General features: G+C 32.7%; 2 protein-coding genes across 6 annotated transcripts in view; one reads left to right on the top strand and one right to left on the bottom strand.

Moving 5' to 3' along the window:
* The window catches only part of LOC148604305 (phosphoribosylformylglycinamidine synthase-like), an 83,247-nt gene extending 81,102 nt beyond the window's left edge, over positions 1–2,145 (bottom strand). For 2 of the 5 annotated variants that reach the window (XM_088547970.1, XM_088547976.1), the window contains exons 1-3: positions 2,082–2,145; positions 1,140–1,297; positions 181–313 (exon numbers count right to left, since the gene is read on the bottom strand). In XM_088547970.1, the coding sequence (XP_088404096.1) occupies positions 181–313; positions 1,140–1,284 (278 nt within the window). In that variant the 5' untranslated portion in view covers positions 1,285–1,297; positions 2,082–2,145. The other 3 variants (XM_088547972.1, XM_088547974.1, XM_088547973.1) reach the window with 3 other exon arrangements.
* Positions 2,146–11,812: 9,667 nt separating this feature from the next.
* On the top strand, positions 11,813–15,626 carry LOC148604304 (uncharacterized). Its single transcript, XM_088547940.1, has 4 exons — positions 11,813–12,050; positions 12,793–13,864; positions 14,235–14,294; positions 14,488–15,626. Exons 1-4 carry the CDS (start codon positions 11,934–11,936, stop codon positions 14,670–14,672), a joined length of 1,434 nt encoding a protein of 477 aa, XP_088404066.1. The 5' UTR covers positions 11,813–11,933; the 3' UTR covers positions 14,673–15,626.
* Positions 15,627–19,461: the final 3,835 nt, after the last annotated feature.

Below are 19,461 nucleotides of genomic sequence, written 5' to 3'. Positions count from 1 at the left end.
CATGACAATTACCTGTCCAAGTTGATACAGCATAACATTACATGTACAATACTATACAACTAAAGCCTATTGATAAGGTCAATGCAGAAATTTACTGACTGAGGTCAAGGACTAGGGTCAATTTTTTTTTTCTGTTAACAATGATAAATTCTAGATTTAAATTATGAATTCTATATATACCGAGGTCCTATTTCAATAAGCAAAGATTTCTCAAGGTCATCTGTCTTCAACCTTGTTTTTCTAGTAATCTTCTTTGTTGAAAAGGGGGTTTCTAATATCCATAATAATTTGCTTTCATCCTCCAGTTCAAATTCTGAAAAAAAAAAAAAAATGCACAACAAGAAATGATGAAACTACAGGTATCGTATTTTTTAGCTTGAGTCAATTGGTAGTTAATTTTAAGACAAGTCTGTGATTCATGGTTTAAACCAAGCTTTACAAGACCTACATTTTTTGTAAGTCTCAGATTCATGGTTTAGACCAGGCTTCACAAGACCTAAGTCTCTGATTCAAGGTTTAGACCAAGCTTCACCAGACCAATGCCTATGATTCAAAGTTTAGAACAAGCTTCACAAGAAGAAGTCTCTGATTCAGTCAATGTTTAGACCAAGCTTCACAAGACCTAAGGCTTACAACAGTTTTAAATGTCATTCATATCTAGCTTTTGCTTTCTATGGTTTGATTTCTGAACTGAACTGATTTTGATTTTGAACGAATCAACATAACATCAATCTGATTGACTACAGTACACATTTTACACCTAGAAAAAATATATGTCTAAGGCAATTTGTTTTTTTTTTTTTTTTTTTTAGTTAGACAATGGGTGAAAAAAATGGGTAGTTCATATAGGCATGTAGCTACTCATTTTTCTTAAAATGTTTTATATAAACACTTAGGAGGATTGCTTGACTATAATAGTACTCAACTAAAAAATAATAGTTAAGCAGCATTTCATATGAAAATTCCAATAAAATGTTCCACAGTAAGAAGAAAAGATAGGTTAAGTAGGGTAACCTGAAACACTCATTTTTTTCTCTAGCCTTACTAATCATACCAGGTAATCTAAAACAGACACATTTTTTCTCTGGCCTAACTAATCATACCAGCATGTAACAGCAAATACATAAACATAGCCTTACCTTCATCATCAACATCCACATAGAAACAGTGCTCAGTCCTCAACATAACATAGCTATTACCAACAACTTTCTTTATCATTGTTTCTGACGAGTGGTAGTGTCTACCAGAGCATGGTAGGGCTTTATAATACTTCACCACGACCATTTCTACCTAGAACCTACCAAAATAATTTGAACTACAAACATGCACATGGACACAGTGCACAGATTCGAAATTTATTATAACCTGATTATACTTATATTGAGGCTTAGAACTGCATATTAATTGCCAGAAGGTAATTTTCGCTGATAAAGAGATCCTACTGTTGTAGCCAGTATAAATTCATTTCAGGTCACAATTTCTGATAAATCTGTAGTAAACTGGTTTATGGTTTTATACTAGACAAAGAAAGGATAATGGACTTGCAGGCCACAATAAAAATTAGTTGTGATGTAAAAAATATGTCACTGAACACACAAAAAAATCTGAAATGCTTTGACAATACATGCATCATTCATAGTCTTTGTTGTAATTGAAACAAGTTTCTGTTCGTATGGCTACCATTAGAGTGTCAGATGACCCCAGTTTAGCTCAATATTCCAGAACAAAAGTGAATGTGAAAATCATCTATGACTAAGGATTGCTGCAATTGGCCATTATTGGGTGTATCACTGTAGATTTTGTGATGCAAACAGACAAGTGTAAGCATGAAGAAAAATGTATTCCCATTCATGCTGATATGTCTTTTTAGACAAATATAATTTTATATTGAGTTTCTCTTAGATATGTACATGTAGAGGTTTTTATTTAGGAAAATCGGTTGTCTTAGTAGTATACTTATTGATACAAAAATGCATTTGCCCTACATTTTCCTTCTTTTCAACACGTTCATAGAGGTAATCGAAAAAAAAATCTTCGGGGAAACATCAATATATGATTAATACGTTTTTTAACATAGTCACCGCTTAGTAACGCTTGCAGTTCCTTCCAATGTTTTGTTTACAGTGAACATGTGGGAATTTTCGCGCCAATTTGAAAATTTCGTTTTCATTACAGAAGATTTTTCATGTCTAATAACCGGGTTTCTGAAAACAGGACGGGCATTTATTTTATACATTTTTGGCTATAACTTTAGTTTCACTCAATGGAATTCAAAAATTTTAAATGATTTCTACAGAAGAATAAAGGTGTTTTTAATTGATTAATTTTTTAGAAAATGTCAAATGATAAAGCGAAAATCTTGACAGGACGAACTTTTCTGACAAGAAAATGGCGATAATAAGGGGGACATGTTGTTGGTGAATAAAGTTCATTATTGATAAAATAAATGTGTAATGTCTGTTAAATAACGTTTACTTATTCTTAAGGCTTATAGTTATAGGTACATTTTGATATAAAAATTATCGCATTTTGAGTCAATTAAAGAGGAAAAATCTTGACAGAACGCCCGGACTTGTTCTGTTACGTCATTTGTGTCGTTTTTTACGGTGCACGGTAACAAATACTTGAAAAATTATCTAATTGCTGTCAATAATCCTTAAAATATTCTTAAAGCTTAAACTGTACACAATATTTTGATATGTATGATTTTGAAACCCAAACAGCATGCCACCGCTGGGCCAATGTTGGCTGATGGTTGGTCCGTTGGCTCTTAGTTGGTGTTGGCCCAATGTAGCAGTGAGTGGTAATTGAAAATATTTCCTCTTGATTTTTTTTTCAAACACGTTTCTACTTGACAAGTCAATGGCTAAACATGACGTTTTGAAATTTTAAATATTTTCATTCTGTAAAAAGATTTAACGTTGGTCCACCTTTGATCCTACTACATTCAGGATAACCATTGCATTTTATGTTTCTCTTCAATAACTTGTTTTTAGAAGTATTCGTACTTAAAAGTATAGTCAAATTTCATTGTTTTTAAATCAAAACCATGATTGCATAACTTGCATTTTTCTACATTTGTACCATTCAGAGCCAACGGCCGGTGAGCGAACATTGAACCAACATTGAACCAACATCGAAACAACTTTGGTAAAACACATGTTAAAACAGATTTGAAATATTTTTATGCAAAAATGTATGTCTATCTCAAGAAAAGTAAAACCAGAATTCTTTAAAGTAAATCCAGACATATGCATGAAAGCAATGTTGTGTTGCATCTTAACTGAGACATGACGTTGCGCCAACGTTGAAACACAAAAAAATATATATAATTTTACTTTTCTTTTTAAAAAATGTTTTGTTGGTCTTTTCAAGGATTTATTTATAGCTATATTTAACTCCTTGGTCTTTTCGAAAATTCTGTTAACTGCATGTTTAATATTCATATAACAAGTATTCGCTTTTAAAATTAAGAACTGAATAACTCAAACAAATAACAAAACTTATTATGGATAACCAAATGTTAAATATGATAACAACAATAATATACGTGATTATCTCCTAATATGCAGTTTTGTTACTGAGAGCATAATACACTTTTTTCAAAACAAAAGTTGTCTTTAATTTTGAACAAATGTGTACATATTTTCAATGTAAATGCTACCTTAACACGTAACAGTGACAAGCATTTCCAGTGCATGGCCAGAAAATTTGCAAATTTTCAATATCTAATACACCAATGCGTGTAATATCTGCAAATTTTACAATAGATTTTCTTGTTTCCATCTTGTAAACTGCAATCAGCTTGTCATTGAAATATTCTAACCGGAAAGAATAGATATGATAAACTGAATGGAAATTTGAGCACTTACTCTTTAAACAGCATAGCATCAGCTAGGGCTCTGCGACATAACAATTTAAAAATTCTGTTTTAATCTTCAAGAATGCCACCGTCGGACCATTTGGTTGGGTTAATGTTGGGCTTATGTTGGATCAACATTGGACATTCGTTGGGTCAATGTTGGCATTACGTTGGGCCAACTATTGTTTGCCTCCGTTTGGCCAACGTTGGCTCTCTGTACACTTATAACGTTGGGCCAACGTTGGGCACCATACGTTGGCCCAATGTAAATGACTTCGTTGAACCAACATTGGCCCAATGTAGGAATTCTGTCCAGAAATAAATTTAAAATCTTAACAGGACGAACTTTTTCCAACATGAAATTTTCAATTTGGTATCGGATGTGGGAACCAACAAAGTTATAAATGTCCGTCAAAAAAGTTTACATATTCTTTAAACCTTACTGAACAGTATATTAAAACTATCTAATTTTGAAAAATCAAAGGGGAAATATCTTGACAGGACAAACTCTCTCTGTTTCGTGATTTGTGCATTTTTTTACTAGGGTATGGTAACAAAACTTTAAAATATATAAAATTCGTGTAATGTCCGTCAAAAATATTTATCATATTCTAAATTTATACTTTATGCTACATTTTGATATATAGATATTTTAAATTAATTTAGAGATAAATCCAAATCTGAAAAGCATTTTTAAAAATATATTATGTGTTGAGTAAATGCTGAAATTAATAAATATGGTATGCATAATATTGACGCCAATTTGAATCAACTATGAAATGCGTGGAAATATGCAAATTATATCCTCTGAGAATGTGGAGGGTGAAACTACAGTTGTTGAACCAGCTCCAGATTCTTATTCTGTTACTAACACTTCAAATACACCACAAGCAACACAAAATAGTGCATTAAAGAAAACTTCAGATTCTTCCGCGAAAGCAAGCAAATCTACTCCAGTATCACGAAAAAAAGTTACAGTTTAATTTAGAGACAATCGAGGAAGATGCCACTCTGAATGAAACACGTACATGTATATATGTCAGTCCAGAATTACCACATGCTTTCCGAGCAAAAAAACGCACATTACAGACATTGAACTTAACCTACCTATGAAAAAGAGGAAACATATCCAGGCAGATATTTTAACACAAAACATACCTTGGATAGGGACGTTAAAAGCACTTTTATTCTACTTTAGAAACATTATTTTTATTTTAAATTCAATTAAGTATAACTAAAGTTATAGCCAAAAATGTACCGGAAAGCGCCCGTCCTGTTTTTTTTTTCTCGTCTTGTTTTTAGACCGACCCCTAATTACTTACACCAAAAATTCATGATCATTCATTACCAGGTCTCAGTGTCGTATTAATTTTGCCATAGACGTCTATAGTGAAATGCATATTTTTAGGATTTAAAAAATATGTAAATTGATTCAATAAAACTTTCATTTATGTAGCATTTCTGAGTACATGTGAAAAAAAATAATTTCCCGCAAAGAAAATAGGGTGAGTCCACGAAGATCGGACAGAAAAGTAGTCTTGAACTATAAATAGCCGTTTTCCGTACTTTCACTTCCGTTTTGCACTCATCAAATCAACCTTTTCAGTGGAACATTTTTATGTTATTATGTTAGATTTTCTTTTTTAAAAAGTTCTTCATCTTACAGTGTGATGTTTGCTCTATTTTATAAGTCATTGTTCATATCTTTTGACAAAACATTAGTTTGTAGAGAGGCAAAATGCATTATATTTTAATAGCATCCATGTTTGCTCATGGATATGCAATACGATAGTGGTACCACCACTTAACGTACAATGATATCATATTAAAAAAAAATCTGTAAAAGTATATACTGTTTTTCATTATACTACTTAAGTGGACCTGGGACTTTATAATACTAACTGTTGATATAGTTCCTGAGTGGTCATGTTCAGACGATTCATAATTTAAAAATGCAATGTTGTTTTTATAAGCATATTTTTTAAAATGTACTGATTAAATTTTGTTCTGCTTTTTATTTTTGTTTTTACCAACTTCCTTTATTCAATTATTCGACAAACCAATGATTTATTTGACTGAAACGAGGATTTTTATAGTATATTTAACTCCTTGACTGAAATGAGACAAAGTAAAACACATGCACTTCATTTTGCTCGATTGTGACGTGCCAGCAGAGTTTATCTGAACGCAAAAAGTTCGCGAGACAACGACCTGAAGATAAAAATAAACTTTAAATAAAAAATAAAGAAATAATTCTTGTTTTGTTTAATAGAAGTCAACTTTTATAAAAATGTTGTATCATTGACACAATGTTATCAATAATTCCGACTTTTAAAGCAAAATTCTGCCATTCCATCTCATAAAAAATAATCCAGTGTCCTTAGCCTTTGAATCCCTGACATTTGTACACCAGAAAACAAAAGACACCCTTTACTAAAATATCCAATCTCCATGACATTTTAAAACAAGATTTGGATTTTCCAGACGAACCTTTATATTGGACCGGGTCGTCAGCCTTATGGTCCTTAAAAGCACAATGTTATATTAATAAGTATACCTTGTACTGACATTTCAATAGAATACTTCTGATTTTCATTGATTTTCAATTGTAATTGTTAACTAGTTCATATCACTGGATCCCAGACAGTATACGGTTTTTCCTTATTTTTAAGGACAATATATATTTATTTTGGTACTGTTACAAAACAAGACAGTTTCCTTTGGGACAAAAAGGCGTATAATCGTTACGTTTTTACTCAGTTGTTTGTCCCGAAGGACGATCTATTTAGTATTAAATCGTCAGCATCGTTCCTAATGACTTGTTGAGACGTAGACATTATTTTAATTGAGTATTAAAATTTAACAAACAGAAAGTTGAATTATTAATTAATCGTATTATGAAGCACGAAGTAACTTAAACTTTACTGTTTAACATTTATTATTGACGAGTCTCCTTTGTCTACGTTTTTTTTTAATTTACGGGATATTTATATAGCTGATGTCAAAAGTCCTCACATGTGTAAAAAGTTATTAAAATTGACTTCCAAATTCGACGAAGACAAAACATTGAAAATAAACAATTAAGCAGTTTTGCAAAGTTTCAGCAAATGTACTTTTATTTTAGACAAAAACTGACTCGAGTCTAACATGTGGTTTGATTCCGGTCTACAGGATCAAGTTATCCTTCAAAAGACGTAAACACTAAGGCAATTTTCGTCAATGTAAACATAAACTACCATAGTTTTCTAAAAGTTTACATTTCATCACGAAATTAAATCTCTGTGTAAATTTATCGTTATATGAGCTGACTTGGGGAACATAGAGTACTGTTTGAGCTGAATTTGAGCAAAATATACATGTACTATGAAGGTAAAATCTTCATCACTACCACAAAGGTAAAAAAATTAAAACATTAACCCATTTTGTTGTTTGGAGTAAAGGTTCGATATTTTTAAAAATCAGTTTAAATCCTTCAAAGGTTCAATTGTGTTCAAAGGATATTTTATCCCTGGTCGATGCATTTTTACTAAAATCACTCCGTTATAAATTTCCCTCTCTGCGGGAACAGCTTAATGATTGCAGGCATCTTTCAATTCTGGGACAATTAAATTAGAATATAGTTCCTTTTTTTAGTGTGTTTCTTCCTGATTTTTTTCTTTGCTGCCATTAACTTTATTGCTTAGTATTAACTGCAGAAATGTAGGGCAAGGATCAAATTTACAAGGGATTTTTTTTTTTCATTCTGTTATTTTATGTGGGAGTTGTGATTTGGTCCTATGAAAGAAGGTCAAAATTTAGGACATTTGGCAGTGGTCACTTTTCATGTCTACGGGATCTCCGAAACAAAGTTGCTAAAAATAAAAAATGATGGTGAATTTTTCTGGCACTCTTATAGAAATCTGCTTTTACACATGTTTCCATAGTGGTGAAGTTTGAATGAGTTTGAAGCGGTGGAATTTTTTTATATGTCAAGATGGGTCTGTTGAAATGCACTACGAAATTAATTGTGTCCTTGTACCAGTAAATTAGGTATGTCTAGTTCTATTAAAGCGAAGATAATTCAGTACAATAGCAGGTATTCTAGGTCTCAGTATCGTATTAATTTTCCCATAGACTTCTATAGTGAAGTGCATATTTTTAGGATTTTTTAAAAAATATGTAAATTGATTCAATAAAACTTTTACTTATGTAGCATTTCTAAGGACATGTGAAAAAATAATTTCCCGCAAAGAAAATAGGGTGAGTCCACGAAGATCGGACAGAAATGTAGTCTCGAACTATAAATAGCCATTTTCCCTACTTTCACTTTCGTTTTGCTCTCACCAAACCAACCTTTTCAGTGGAACATTTTTATGATATTATGTTAGATTTTCTTTTAAAAAAGTTCTTCATCTTACAGTGTGATGTTTGCTCTACTTTATAAGTCATTGTTCATATCTTTTGACAAAATATTAGTTTGTAGAGAGGCAAAAAGAAAATGCACTATATTTTTATAGCATCCATGTTTTGACGTACACCTGCTCAGGGATATGCAATACGATACTGGTACCTATTACTAATAAACATTTCAATATAATCATAAAAGTTGTTGTTTTTCTGCTAGAGTATTCATTTTCATACTGAAAATTCAGAACATCATTGCCCTGCTATAAACATGAGTTTTCTATTAAATTTTTTATATAGGTACCCTATTCCAGGCATGAGACTAATATCTCAGTGTTAGCCAGAAAATATTACTTTTGATAAAAAGCTGCTGCATTAGTCAAGCTAAGCAAATTTGTGGTTTATTCTGACATGGTAGATGCATGAGCTGTACTATGAGTTCCAAATCATTATTTAATCCCCACTTGTGACTTCCATATATGGAAATATTAATATTCGAACCTCCTTTTTTTGTCTTTAACTCAGGGGAGCCTCTTGTTTAAAGTAAAGTATAATGACTGGTACAACCAACTGTTTTAAACTATAGATATGGTCATTCCAATTATAATAAATCCAAAAAAAATTATACCAATATCATAGTTTAAAAAAAATATAGCTTTTCATATGCAGAAAATACAGATTTTAAGCCATTTTGGTACCCCAGGCAGATACAAAAGGACCTCAATATGACAGGAAAAGGACTTTTTCTTTAAAACAGATAGCTATGATGCAAGAAAAATAGTTTATTGGTATAAATATTATAATAACAACTGTCTGCTTTAGATACTTTTTGAAAAAATTCAGTTTTTATATGAAAAAACACCTTTATTTTTCTTGCCGCATTAGAATCTGTCCATTTGAACCACTAAAAAAAGTCCACTAAAAAATTGGCTGTTGACTTTTGTGACATTTCTGTGTTTAAATCAACCACACAGTTATATGGCAACTCATTTTAGCTATTTATTTGAAAGAAAAACAAAAAATAAAAAAAATATTCAATTTTTCATATACAAGAGGCAATGTATGGAAAATGACTACTTTCAAGTCCTAACCACATACTTAAAATGTGTTGTAACTTGAAAACTATCCTTTATGCAGGAGTATTACTTGCTTTAGGTTACATGAATATAGATATGCTCATCATAAACAGTCAAGATAATAATTTTATTGATCTGATATTATACAAATTCATGAAAACAAAATGCATTTCCAAATTTGGTAAAGATTAACCATAAATGCAAAAAACCAGAGCTACCATAAAAAATCAGGTTCAAAAGTTGGCTAATTCATCTTAAAAGTGTTACCTGCATTGGGGTACTACTTTTTCAGCTGATAAAGACCACTTGCTGAATATCCAACTTTACTTGAAAAACTGGCTTACTAGGTCTCAGTATCGTATTAATTTTCCCATAGACTTCTATAGTGAAGTGCATATTTTTAGGATTTTTTAAAAAATATGTAAATTGATTCAATAAAACTTTCACTTATGTAGCATTTCTAAGGACATGTGAAAAAATAATTTCCCGCAAAGAAAATAGGGTGAGTCCACGAAGATCGGACAGAAATGTAGTCTCGAACTATAAATAGCCATTTTCCCTACTTTCACTTTCGTTTTGCTCTCACCAAACCAACCTTTTCAGTGGAACATTTTTATGATATTATGTTAGATTTTCTTTTAAAAAAGTTCTTCATCTTACAGTGTGATGTTTGCTCTACTTTATAAGTCATTGTTCATATCTTTTGACAAAATATTAGTTTGTAGAGAGGCAAAAAGAAAATGCACTATATTTTTATAGCATCCATGTTTTGACGTACACCTGCTCAGGGATATGCAATACGATACTGGTACCTCTAACCTAATCACCAAACTGAGATTATCGCCCTTTGTCCATTTGGTGTATCTATCCGTCATTTAAATAAGTTAGAATTATTACATTTTCTTTTCAAAAAATAGCAAGGAATTTTAGTATTTAGAATTAATTCCTTTTTCTAATAACATTGAAGAATTTTGTATATTGAGAAATGCCTCCTCGTAAAACTTAACGACATGGAAGATCCATGTTCGACAGAGATATACATTATAATTTGTTTCAACATAAATGCATGCTGGTGATTACATAAGTCCTATAAATCTTGTTAGTCCCAGACGACATCGCCCTATTAACGCCTTGACATTTTGGACACGAGACTTTGTAACATGAAAACCCATGTATATTCTACATGTACCTATCAAATTTACTGTTAGTTTACGATAACTTAATCCGAATTTTCATGTTTTACACTGATGTACCTATCTTATATCAATTTCACACTCGTAGAAGTCAGCTTACTTGTATATATGCTAATGTTTAAAGTTTTGTGGCATACAATTTTCTTCGCAAATTGGTCAGGAAACTTTAATTCTTACGATGGGTAAGCGATAATTCATTCTAAATTTTAATCCGCATGTTATTAATTATTTTCAGATTAAAATTCCTAAGTTGTTCGTATCAAATAAACATTTTATGAATGAGTTAGCAAAACATGTTTATGTTTTTGTCATTTAAAAATGTCTTTATTACTGAAGTGAGTTCAATTGTTCTTGTTCCTTCTTTATTTATTCTATGCTTTTGCTATTTTATTCAGACTTATCTAAGATTTTAAAATGAGGCGTCTTGGTTTGGCTATTAGTCATTAAGAGAAGTTTGTCTTGTACAACTATTAAATGAACTTTTTTCTCTCTCGTTTTTTAAAAATGTACTCTGATAAAAATGAGTATTCAGTACAAGTGTTCTTGGCTATATAGAAATAAAAAAAAAATGGAAAAACCCGGTATACTACACAGTGCAGTTTTGTGCGTATCTCTAATCGGTGCTGATAACAAGTTAGAACAAAGAAAACGATCGCTGGTATTGATTGATTGTGTATATCTTATCACCACTGTTCCAAGTCTTTGATATAATAATCACCGTGGGTACAAATCAAAGGTGATCAGGTAAAAGTTATGAACTTAACTACCGCGAAGTTCTTTAAGTCATATTAGTTAACGAAATAAGATAGAGCAATTGTTAAACTCATAAAGCGACATGCAAAAATGATTAAAAACATGTTTTTACAATATTTTGAAATTGTATGACTTAATTTGAAAATGTTCCAAAAAGTAATAATACTTGTTTATTTGAACTTTGTAATATAGCATACGTCACAATGTGACGTAGTACTATTGATGAGAGTGTTTGTGTATTTAGTCATGCGCAATCGCCAATTTATATACACAATCAAAGGGTATTAAACCTACCAAAACTACACGAATTTGAATACTTTTTGTTGGACAAAGATCATTTTGGTCTCATCTAGAACTTAACTTTAAAACAAACAGATTTTTAAGTGTTTGTGACGAAAAATTTGCATTTGGAAGTTTGCCATTCGTGATAAACAACTATCAAGGTCACCTTACCATATTTGGTAGTCAGCTCCGCCCAGTAGATTTTTGCTGTGTTTTGATTGGTTTAAAACAATATAATAGTATAGATATTTCTTGAAACATTCATTCATTCATAAAACAGCGTGAAGGATTTGACTATTTCCCGAATATTCGAAGCTTTTATTGTGATTTTTATATTAATATTCAGGCATATTGGAAAATATTAATAATTTTGGTGTGTGTCCGATGGCTACAGTTGAATTGGATTTGACGAGTGAACAATTCTTTGATGACCAGATCGTTCCCGACCAAGACGATTGCTTCTTGCCTCCTCCTGACTCGGCACAACCAGCACATTTTAATGTAAGTTTTAACTAATAATGAAAAAACGAAATTATCATGACCACTCTCAATAAACTCATCGGTTACTAGCTGGTAGCAAAATCTGCGCAGTTCTTGGATAGATCAGTAGAATGAACAGTATTGTATACTTTTAATAATTGATTGATTTGTGTGTAAGTTTTCAACAAAATTTATAAAAGAAGATTTTCATGCATCTCAGTCAGATATCAAATATGGCAGATTTTGACCGTAACTCGATTTCATATTTTACCTTATTACCATGTTATCTATAGAATGTGTGATGTACTACTTTGTCACACCACTTGATTAAATCAAAATGGAACACACTAAAATACATATTTCAAATACCACGCAACGGTTGGTTAACCAGAGACATAAAATCAATACTATTCACAATCTGTTCTTCCAATATGGCATTCTTTTCTATAATTATTCAAAGTTAAAAGCAGAATTATTAAAATATACTAATTTATCGTAAACTTGGTTGAACTAATTTTCATTCACAGATCTCATGTGACCTTAAGTCATAAATTGTTCCTCGCGATTCATTCATAAAATCGTCGTGGTAGCCTTTACGTAGGCGTAGAAATATTTATTGATTACCTTCTGCCGAGAAACATGTTTAGTCAGATCTTATCAGCATTTAAATCTATTATTACCTATTGGAAAAACCACTTTAACTGAGAAATACATCTCATTTGCAATATGATCAGTTCTTATTTAAATTTCTTATAATTTTCAGGCGAAAGAGCTCGACACGTTCTTCGCTGCTTTAGACGGAAGTGTTTTTGAGAAGAAAACTAGAAGGGAAAGCTCGTCTCTCGTTGACGAGTTCTTCCAAGATGATAAGAATGCTCCTGAACTTCTCACTGCAAAACAAAGAGTTAGCATGTTGTATAATACCAACAAAGATTTGACATCCCTTAAAGCAAACATCCTACAAGGAAAAGGCCATGAAAGACGAGAAAGCTCTTCGCTTGTTGATGATTTCTTTGGGCAACCCTCCAAGAGAATGAAATCGGTGCACGAAAGTGCCGAGAAAGCCGAGAATAACTATTTTGACATTACTGCTACAATGATGGGTACGAACGGGTTCCAATCATTCCCAACTATGTCCGAGCAATGTTTACCCGACCAGTCAAAAAAGGTTGTAGATTCACTTTGGGAAGATATCCGTGAAAGTATTGATATTGAATCCTATCCAGACTCCGAGAGTCGGAGTAGCTGTGACTTGAATCGAGTCAAGATCGAACAGCCTGACCCATCATTTAAATCTTCTTGTCAGTTTCAAAACAGCAGAAGTGGAAGTTTTGAAAATGTGACAATTAAAACTGAACCTGCTTCCTCGAGTTGTGCAATGGACACATCCTCAAGTACTAATGTAACATCAAGACCAAGCAGTTTACAAGTTTCAAGGAATATTGTCTTGAATCAGCCAGGGGCATTTGTCTCCCAAACTGGCTTGAACAAAAGTCTGAACTCTCCAGCTTCGTATGCCCAGACACCAACTCCTCCACACTGTGTGCCGGTGTTTCTGCCGCCAACTCCACCTAACTCACAGCCTGGCAGCCCTAGTCAAGATCAGCAAGTACGGAGAACCCCTCCTCCTCCGTACCCTGGATTTGTCCCACAGGGTCGACCTTCTATGTCAATGCCGATGGCGTTTACTCCCATACCTCTGCCCCAGTCACCATCTTCAGCTGAGAGAACCAGAAAAGTCCAACAAACTCATCCAGGGTGTTCTACCATCAAGTACAATAGAAAAAATAACCCAGAGTTAGAGAAAAGAAGAATACACTTCTGTGACTATCCAGGTAAATATTTTCTTAAAGTACAATTTATGTCATCGTTCTATAGGTGTTAACTTGGTTAACTGACGAGTTCAAGATTTCACACATTGATCATAAGATCACTTTCATTGCAGTATTTGTTCATAAGATCAGTCACTCCAGTAAATTACCTCCTGTAATCAGACCAGAGAAATTGTTTGTCTTTTAAATTACATGTTAAATATCAAACAGGATATTGGCTAAACTCCGAGATAGGACTTTCACCGATGTCACCTATCAAAATTTAATATATGGTGTGAAAGCTTTTAATGAAATATCGATAGCAAACAAGAAGCCTAAAACACTTCCTATCTAAATCAATGCATTTTAAATGGTGGTTTTGTTTATTTTTCAGGTTGTAGAAAAGCTTACACAAAGAGCTCTCACCTGAAGGCACATCAAAGAATCCATACAGGTAAATATTGATCTTTTCATAAAATGTTTTACCGTATTAGTTTCTTTGGATAATTTCTTTCTTTGTCTTGTTACGGAAAGACTATGGGGACTTGAACTGTTATATTGCAAATGGTTATGATAATATATTTTAATAAATCGCAAGTATACACAACTCTCACCAATGACTTACTGTTTTGTATTTTATTTTTCAGGCGAGAAACCTTATACCTGCCACTTCCCTAACTGTCAATGGAGATTCGCTAGATCTGATGAATTGACTCGTCACATACGTAAACACACAGGGGCAAAACCTTTCAAGTGTAAGGTTTGTGATCGGTGCTTTGCCAGATCAGACCATTTGGCTCTGCACATGAAAAGGCACGAGCCAAAGAAGTGAACCCTCCCAGGTGACTTCGTCTGTACGCATTTTGGTGAAATCTATAGAGCCCATTAGATGGCAACTTGCATCTTAGCAAAGCTCGTTATTTTCACGAGAAGACCATTTGGTTTTTGTGACGGTTTAGAGAAAGTGGAAAATGACTATAATTTGTTAGTCAGTCGTTTTACCGTGAAACGACGTTCCAATGGCCAGTACCAGTTGAACGATTTTGGCGTGGAATCAGTTGTTAGTGGTCCTGAAAGGACATTTAGTCAAAGACTTTTACAGACTTTTGCTTTAATATAACGGTGTCATTGTCGAGACAGAGGTTGACATTGGTTACAATTTTATTTGTTGTTGATCTCATGTGATATTGTTATTGTTACATTTTTATTTCAATTTCTCGAATTTTCGAGTTTAGAATAGAAACTTTGTTTACTATGTTTGCGACACCTTTTGAGATCCCCGATTTTTTTTTGTACTGTCAGCACCCCGTGCCAAGTATGAAAATGATTAATTTCTTGTTGCTTGTGTATACGTGTCACTAGAAATCCATACTATTGCTCGAGACAAATTTACTCCAGAAACTTTTAGGTTTATTCATATATATATATTTAATCTATATCAAGTTTCACATTGATTCCATTTTCATATCGCGCTTTCATATCATACGGGTCCTTCGTTTTGGACATGTGATATATAGTTAGCATTTCCGTATCCGGTATAAAAGTGAGTCTTTGGGGCGAGTCTATGGAGGAAACAAGAGTGTGTGAGTGATGGACTTTGGTTGTACAGTTTGGATATAAGTTAAGAGGGAAAGAGTGTATGAGAGTGGAAAGCTGTTGTGACCTATCTTTTGTAATGCTCAATCTATAAGCGATAGACTTTATTTTCTATTTTTTGTACATGTTTATTATAATGTGTTAAACGTAAAAACGTGAAAAAAAATAAAACACTATATTGTGAATTAAACTGTATTTCTTGTTGCTCTGTAGGCCACCCGACCCATCTGTGGTTTGGGAAGGAAAAATTGGATTATAAAAATATATTAACTAACCTTCAAAACTTACAAACTTTTAATAACGATATTTTTTTTTATTTTTACACAGTGCTACATCAACTTCATTTTAGAAGCTATATTTGAAAATAAACACAATTTTCATATTGTGTGATTACACATGAAAGTTATACAGCCAAATCTATTCTGTTGTCTGAATACATATGGTACCTTGATTATGTCTCGTTTGACAACAAAAGAAAAACAAAACATGAAACACAAAGCAGTATGTTACAGGCGGAAGGTATATCAGGAAAACACAACGAGCAATAACCCTAATATCCCGTATAATCAAGAAGTGTATAGCTCCAATGGCATCTTAATAAAAATGTAAACAAAAACATTGTCGAGAAATGTTGCAACAGGTTTTTTAAGCAATTGACCTATGGTAGATGGAAGGGCGAATAGGATAAATTTCGCGTCGATTCCTCGTAAAAAGGTATAGTCAGACACCCACACTGTATAATCGGACCAGTTCTATTAAATACATAATCGAGTATAGCTGATCAGTTATAAAAACTAAATTTGAAAGAGGCAAAGTGGATTTAGAACGAGCACTTGCATGGTCCCATTATAAAAAGGTCTATACAATGAAAGACTATATAACTATATAACAATATAACTAGGACAACGTAACATTAATCTTAGCCCCTAGCTCATAGTGGTGATGTCCCTATTCTTGCCTTCCAGTACAAGGTCAGTGATTAGATAATCGAAAGGAAAGAATATTGCACATGCATAAGAACCCAAATTACAGAAATTATTTAACGGAATAGCATTCAGTTGACACAGTGCAGCGAATTAAAAATGATCTGGACCATGTTTATTTTCCATGCACTTCTGAATTGATTAATGAAAATGTAAATTTTTGAACGCTCGGACTGTATATTGTTTTCATCTAATGTGACGTGAAGAATTTCTAGGAAATGGATGTGATAACTTTATTGACGCAGATTGATTCACCACAAGTATGTAGATTCTGTGTTAAAGATCATTAGCCTATTGTTGCCCTGGAGTCACGTATAGCTAAGCAAGACATTAAATATAGTATAGTTCTGTCTTAAATCTTATTCATAGAATATTATCGAAAAATTAAAACGGTTCAGTTATAAATATTCCTGTACCAGGAGTAATCCAGGTCACTGGCCTAACATCAGAATATTAAAATGAATCCGAATACACGCTAAATGAGACAAAAATAGCTACTATATAGTACCATTTGCAAATGCTATACTACTATACACATGTAGCTTAATATGAGTGTACATTTATTAAAACGGACAGACGGTGACGGAAGGAGAAGAAAATAATTCTTGATGGAATGATTGATAAGGTTGCAAAGAATATTTTACAGTCGCACGTGTTAACAGGGAAAATGAAAACAAACAATTCCTGTTTCCCGCCTTCTAACAATATTAAAAAAAAAGACGCATGAAATGACGTCAACATGATCGTTAATGAGCTGTCTTTTATTATTTTTGTTGTTAGGAAATCAGAAGTAAATGTTTGGTTTTCAGAAAGTTTAAGATATTTGACAGCCAAATGCGATAATAAAAATTATAAGTGTAAAAACTAGGAGAGTAACGGGTGTTAGCCAGTTTATTTAACCATAATGTGATTAAATAATCTGAATAAAAGTTGCTTTTAGATAAGACCATGGTCGAATATATTGATGAAGATATTGTTAACCACAGTCAGTGTGATATACATGTAATGTAAAAAATCCCCTTATTTGGACATAAGATTTCTTATGCAAGTAGAGTACTCTACAAAAAAAATGAGCTACTAAAACGTATAGAAACTTATATATGTAAATAAAAAAAATGCTTAATATTTCTATACAATGTATATGTTTTAGGTTATACTTGCACTTTTTATTCACCGCAAATATTTTTGTTTTCATATTTATAATTTACGACCAAATCAAGTGTGTTGTCAACTTATCGTGTTTTCTATAGCGATGTATTGATAAGATCTATCTGTTTATTTAAATAAATAGACGTACTAAGTTTTCCAAAACCTTTTTAACCTGATTGGTTTGAACAAATACCGATTCAAATTTACTGAGACAATTCGTCGCCGAAGTATGGACATGTTTTAAAAAGACGATTCCTTACGTAACGCAAAGGTCTATGTTCAAGGCAAAACAAGTGTGTTTTCGTTAACTGTTAAATTTGTTTCTTAATTTTGATAGCTAGTTTCGCAGTTTTTTCGAAGAATATTACTTTTTTATCTGGTGGCAGTTTATAAACTGCGACTACTAGCCAGTACATGATAACAGTGTTGTTGTACCACCGGATATTGAGTGAGTGGGGACATGCATGCAAATTGATAAGGGTGTCCGTCATTCCATCCGTACTTTCTTCCTTTCGTTACACAGAAGGGTATCCAACTCTTACTACTCAAGCAAAACTGAATGGAATATAAAGAAACTTTCTGAGAGTCTTTATTGCTGAATATGTAATAGTTTCGTTAAATTCCATTCAGTGGTGTGTGAGTAACGGATAAGAGATGGGATCCCTTCCGCGGAATACACCATTGAAGCGATACTAGTTTGTCTAACAGTGACACAACGAAATAATGTAAATGTTCACTCCCGTGGGGTCATATTCATCTTTGGGGAAAATATATTTTCACAACATTTCTTATTCATATCATTTGAACACGTTAGGGAGATTTTTAAGGGGTTCAAACGTCCCTTTGTATGATTCTTTCATCAAGATTTCTATAAACATCGAAAACACACTTGAAATAGCTACATGTACTGTTATTTAATTAAAAGTTACGATTAGATTAAAACACACACACACACACACAAACAATCCGCAAATGTTCCTCTCGATTAAAATTCGTCAATTAAGGTAAGCTACCCCCTACAGACAGACACGGATATCTTCATCAAAGGGATTTTATTTAAATACTAGTATTTCGCCATTACATGAACTTGAAATACCTTTTATCAATGACTGTAATGTAGAGGTCACGGTTGTCTAAAACTCGACATGGGGAAAACCAGGTTTTTGTACAAATAACGTGACCGAATTTACGCTCACTTTGAATTAGAATGAACAAACAACCCTTGACACAATCGTCGTAAGAGATAAATTTAAACCCCAACAAAGAATTTAAACAACGCATGATGCGACTTTCCTAAATTAAAAAAAAGCTTTATGTTGCATGTATTCGAAAATAAAATTATCATTATATTCCCCGCAAACGAAGTTTGAGGGTAGGTTTTACTCTGTATGTCCGTCCGTCTGTCCGAACTATTTTCTAAGCGGCTTGTATCATTGTCATGAAACTTTATAGAATGTAATAAACCACACGAAGATGTGCATACTGTAAAGAATTTATATTCGGGCAAAAATTGTAGAAATGACGTCTGTTTGAACTTTTCAAGCAAAACTTGGTCTTATGCGTTGTCCACAACTTCTCCTCAACAACTTGCAGGATTGTTATGAAACTATAATGGGTGTTAGATTACCAAATTGGGATGTGCGTTCGGGATAATTAGATGTTTTAGAAATTACAGCAAAATTGTGTGTCAAAAGTGTTTAGATAACCCCCATTAAAACTATGTCCACTATGAATCGTGTGTCTATATTGATCCTGAAATGTACAGGGGTCAACAGTATGTGGGAGAATTAGTCCCGTTAAAGGTGTAAGGTAAGTATAGAGATTTCTTTTACAATGAACGGTAAACTTGTCTTTGAGGTGCAAGTAATCATGTAATCATTTTTCCTGTTATTG

The sequence above is a fragment of the Perna viridis genome, chromosome 10, assembly GCF_037379345.1.
Source record: "Perna viridis isolate PV_CMFRI_1.1 ecotype Kerala chromosome 10, ASM3737934v1, whole genome shotgun sequence".
NCBI classification, from domain to species: Eukaryota; Metazoa; Mollusca; class Bivalvia; order Mytilida; family Mytilidae; genus Perna; species Perna viridis.
The sequence above is the reverse complement of the archived record's forward strand: the minus strand, read 5'-3'. Positions and strand labels throughout refer to the sequence as shown.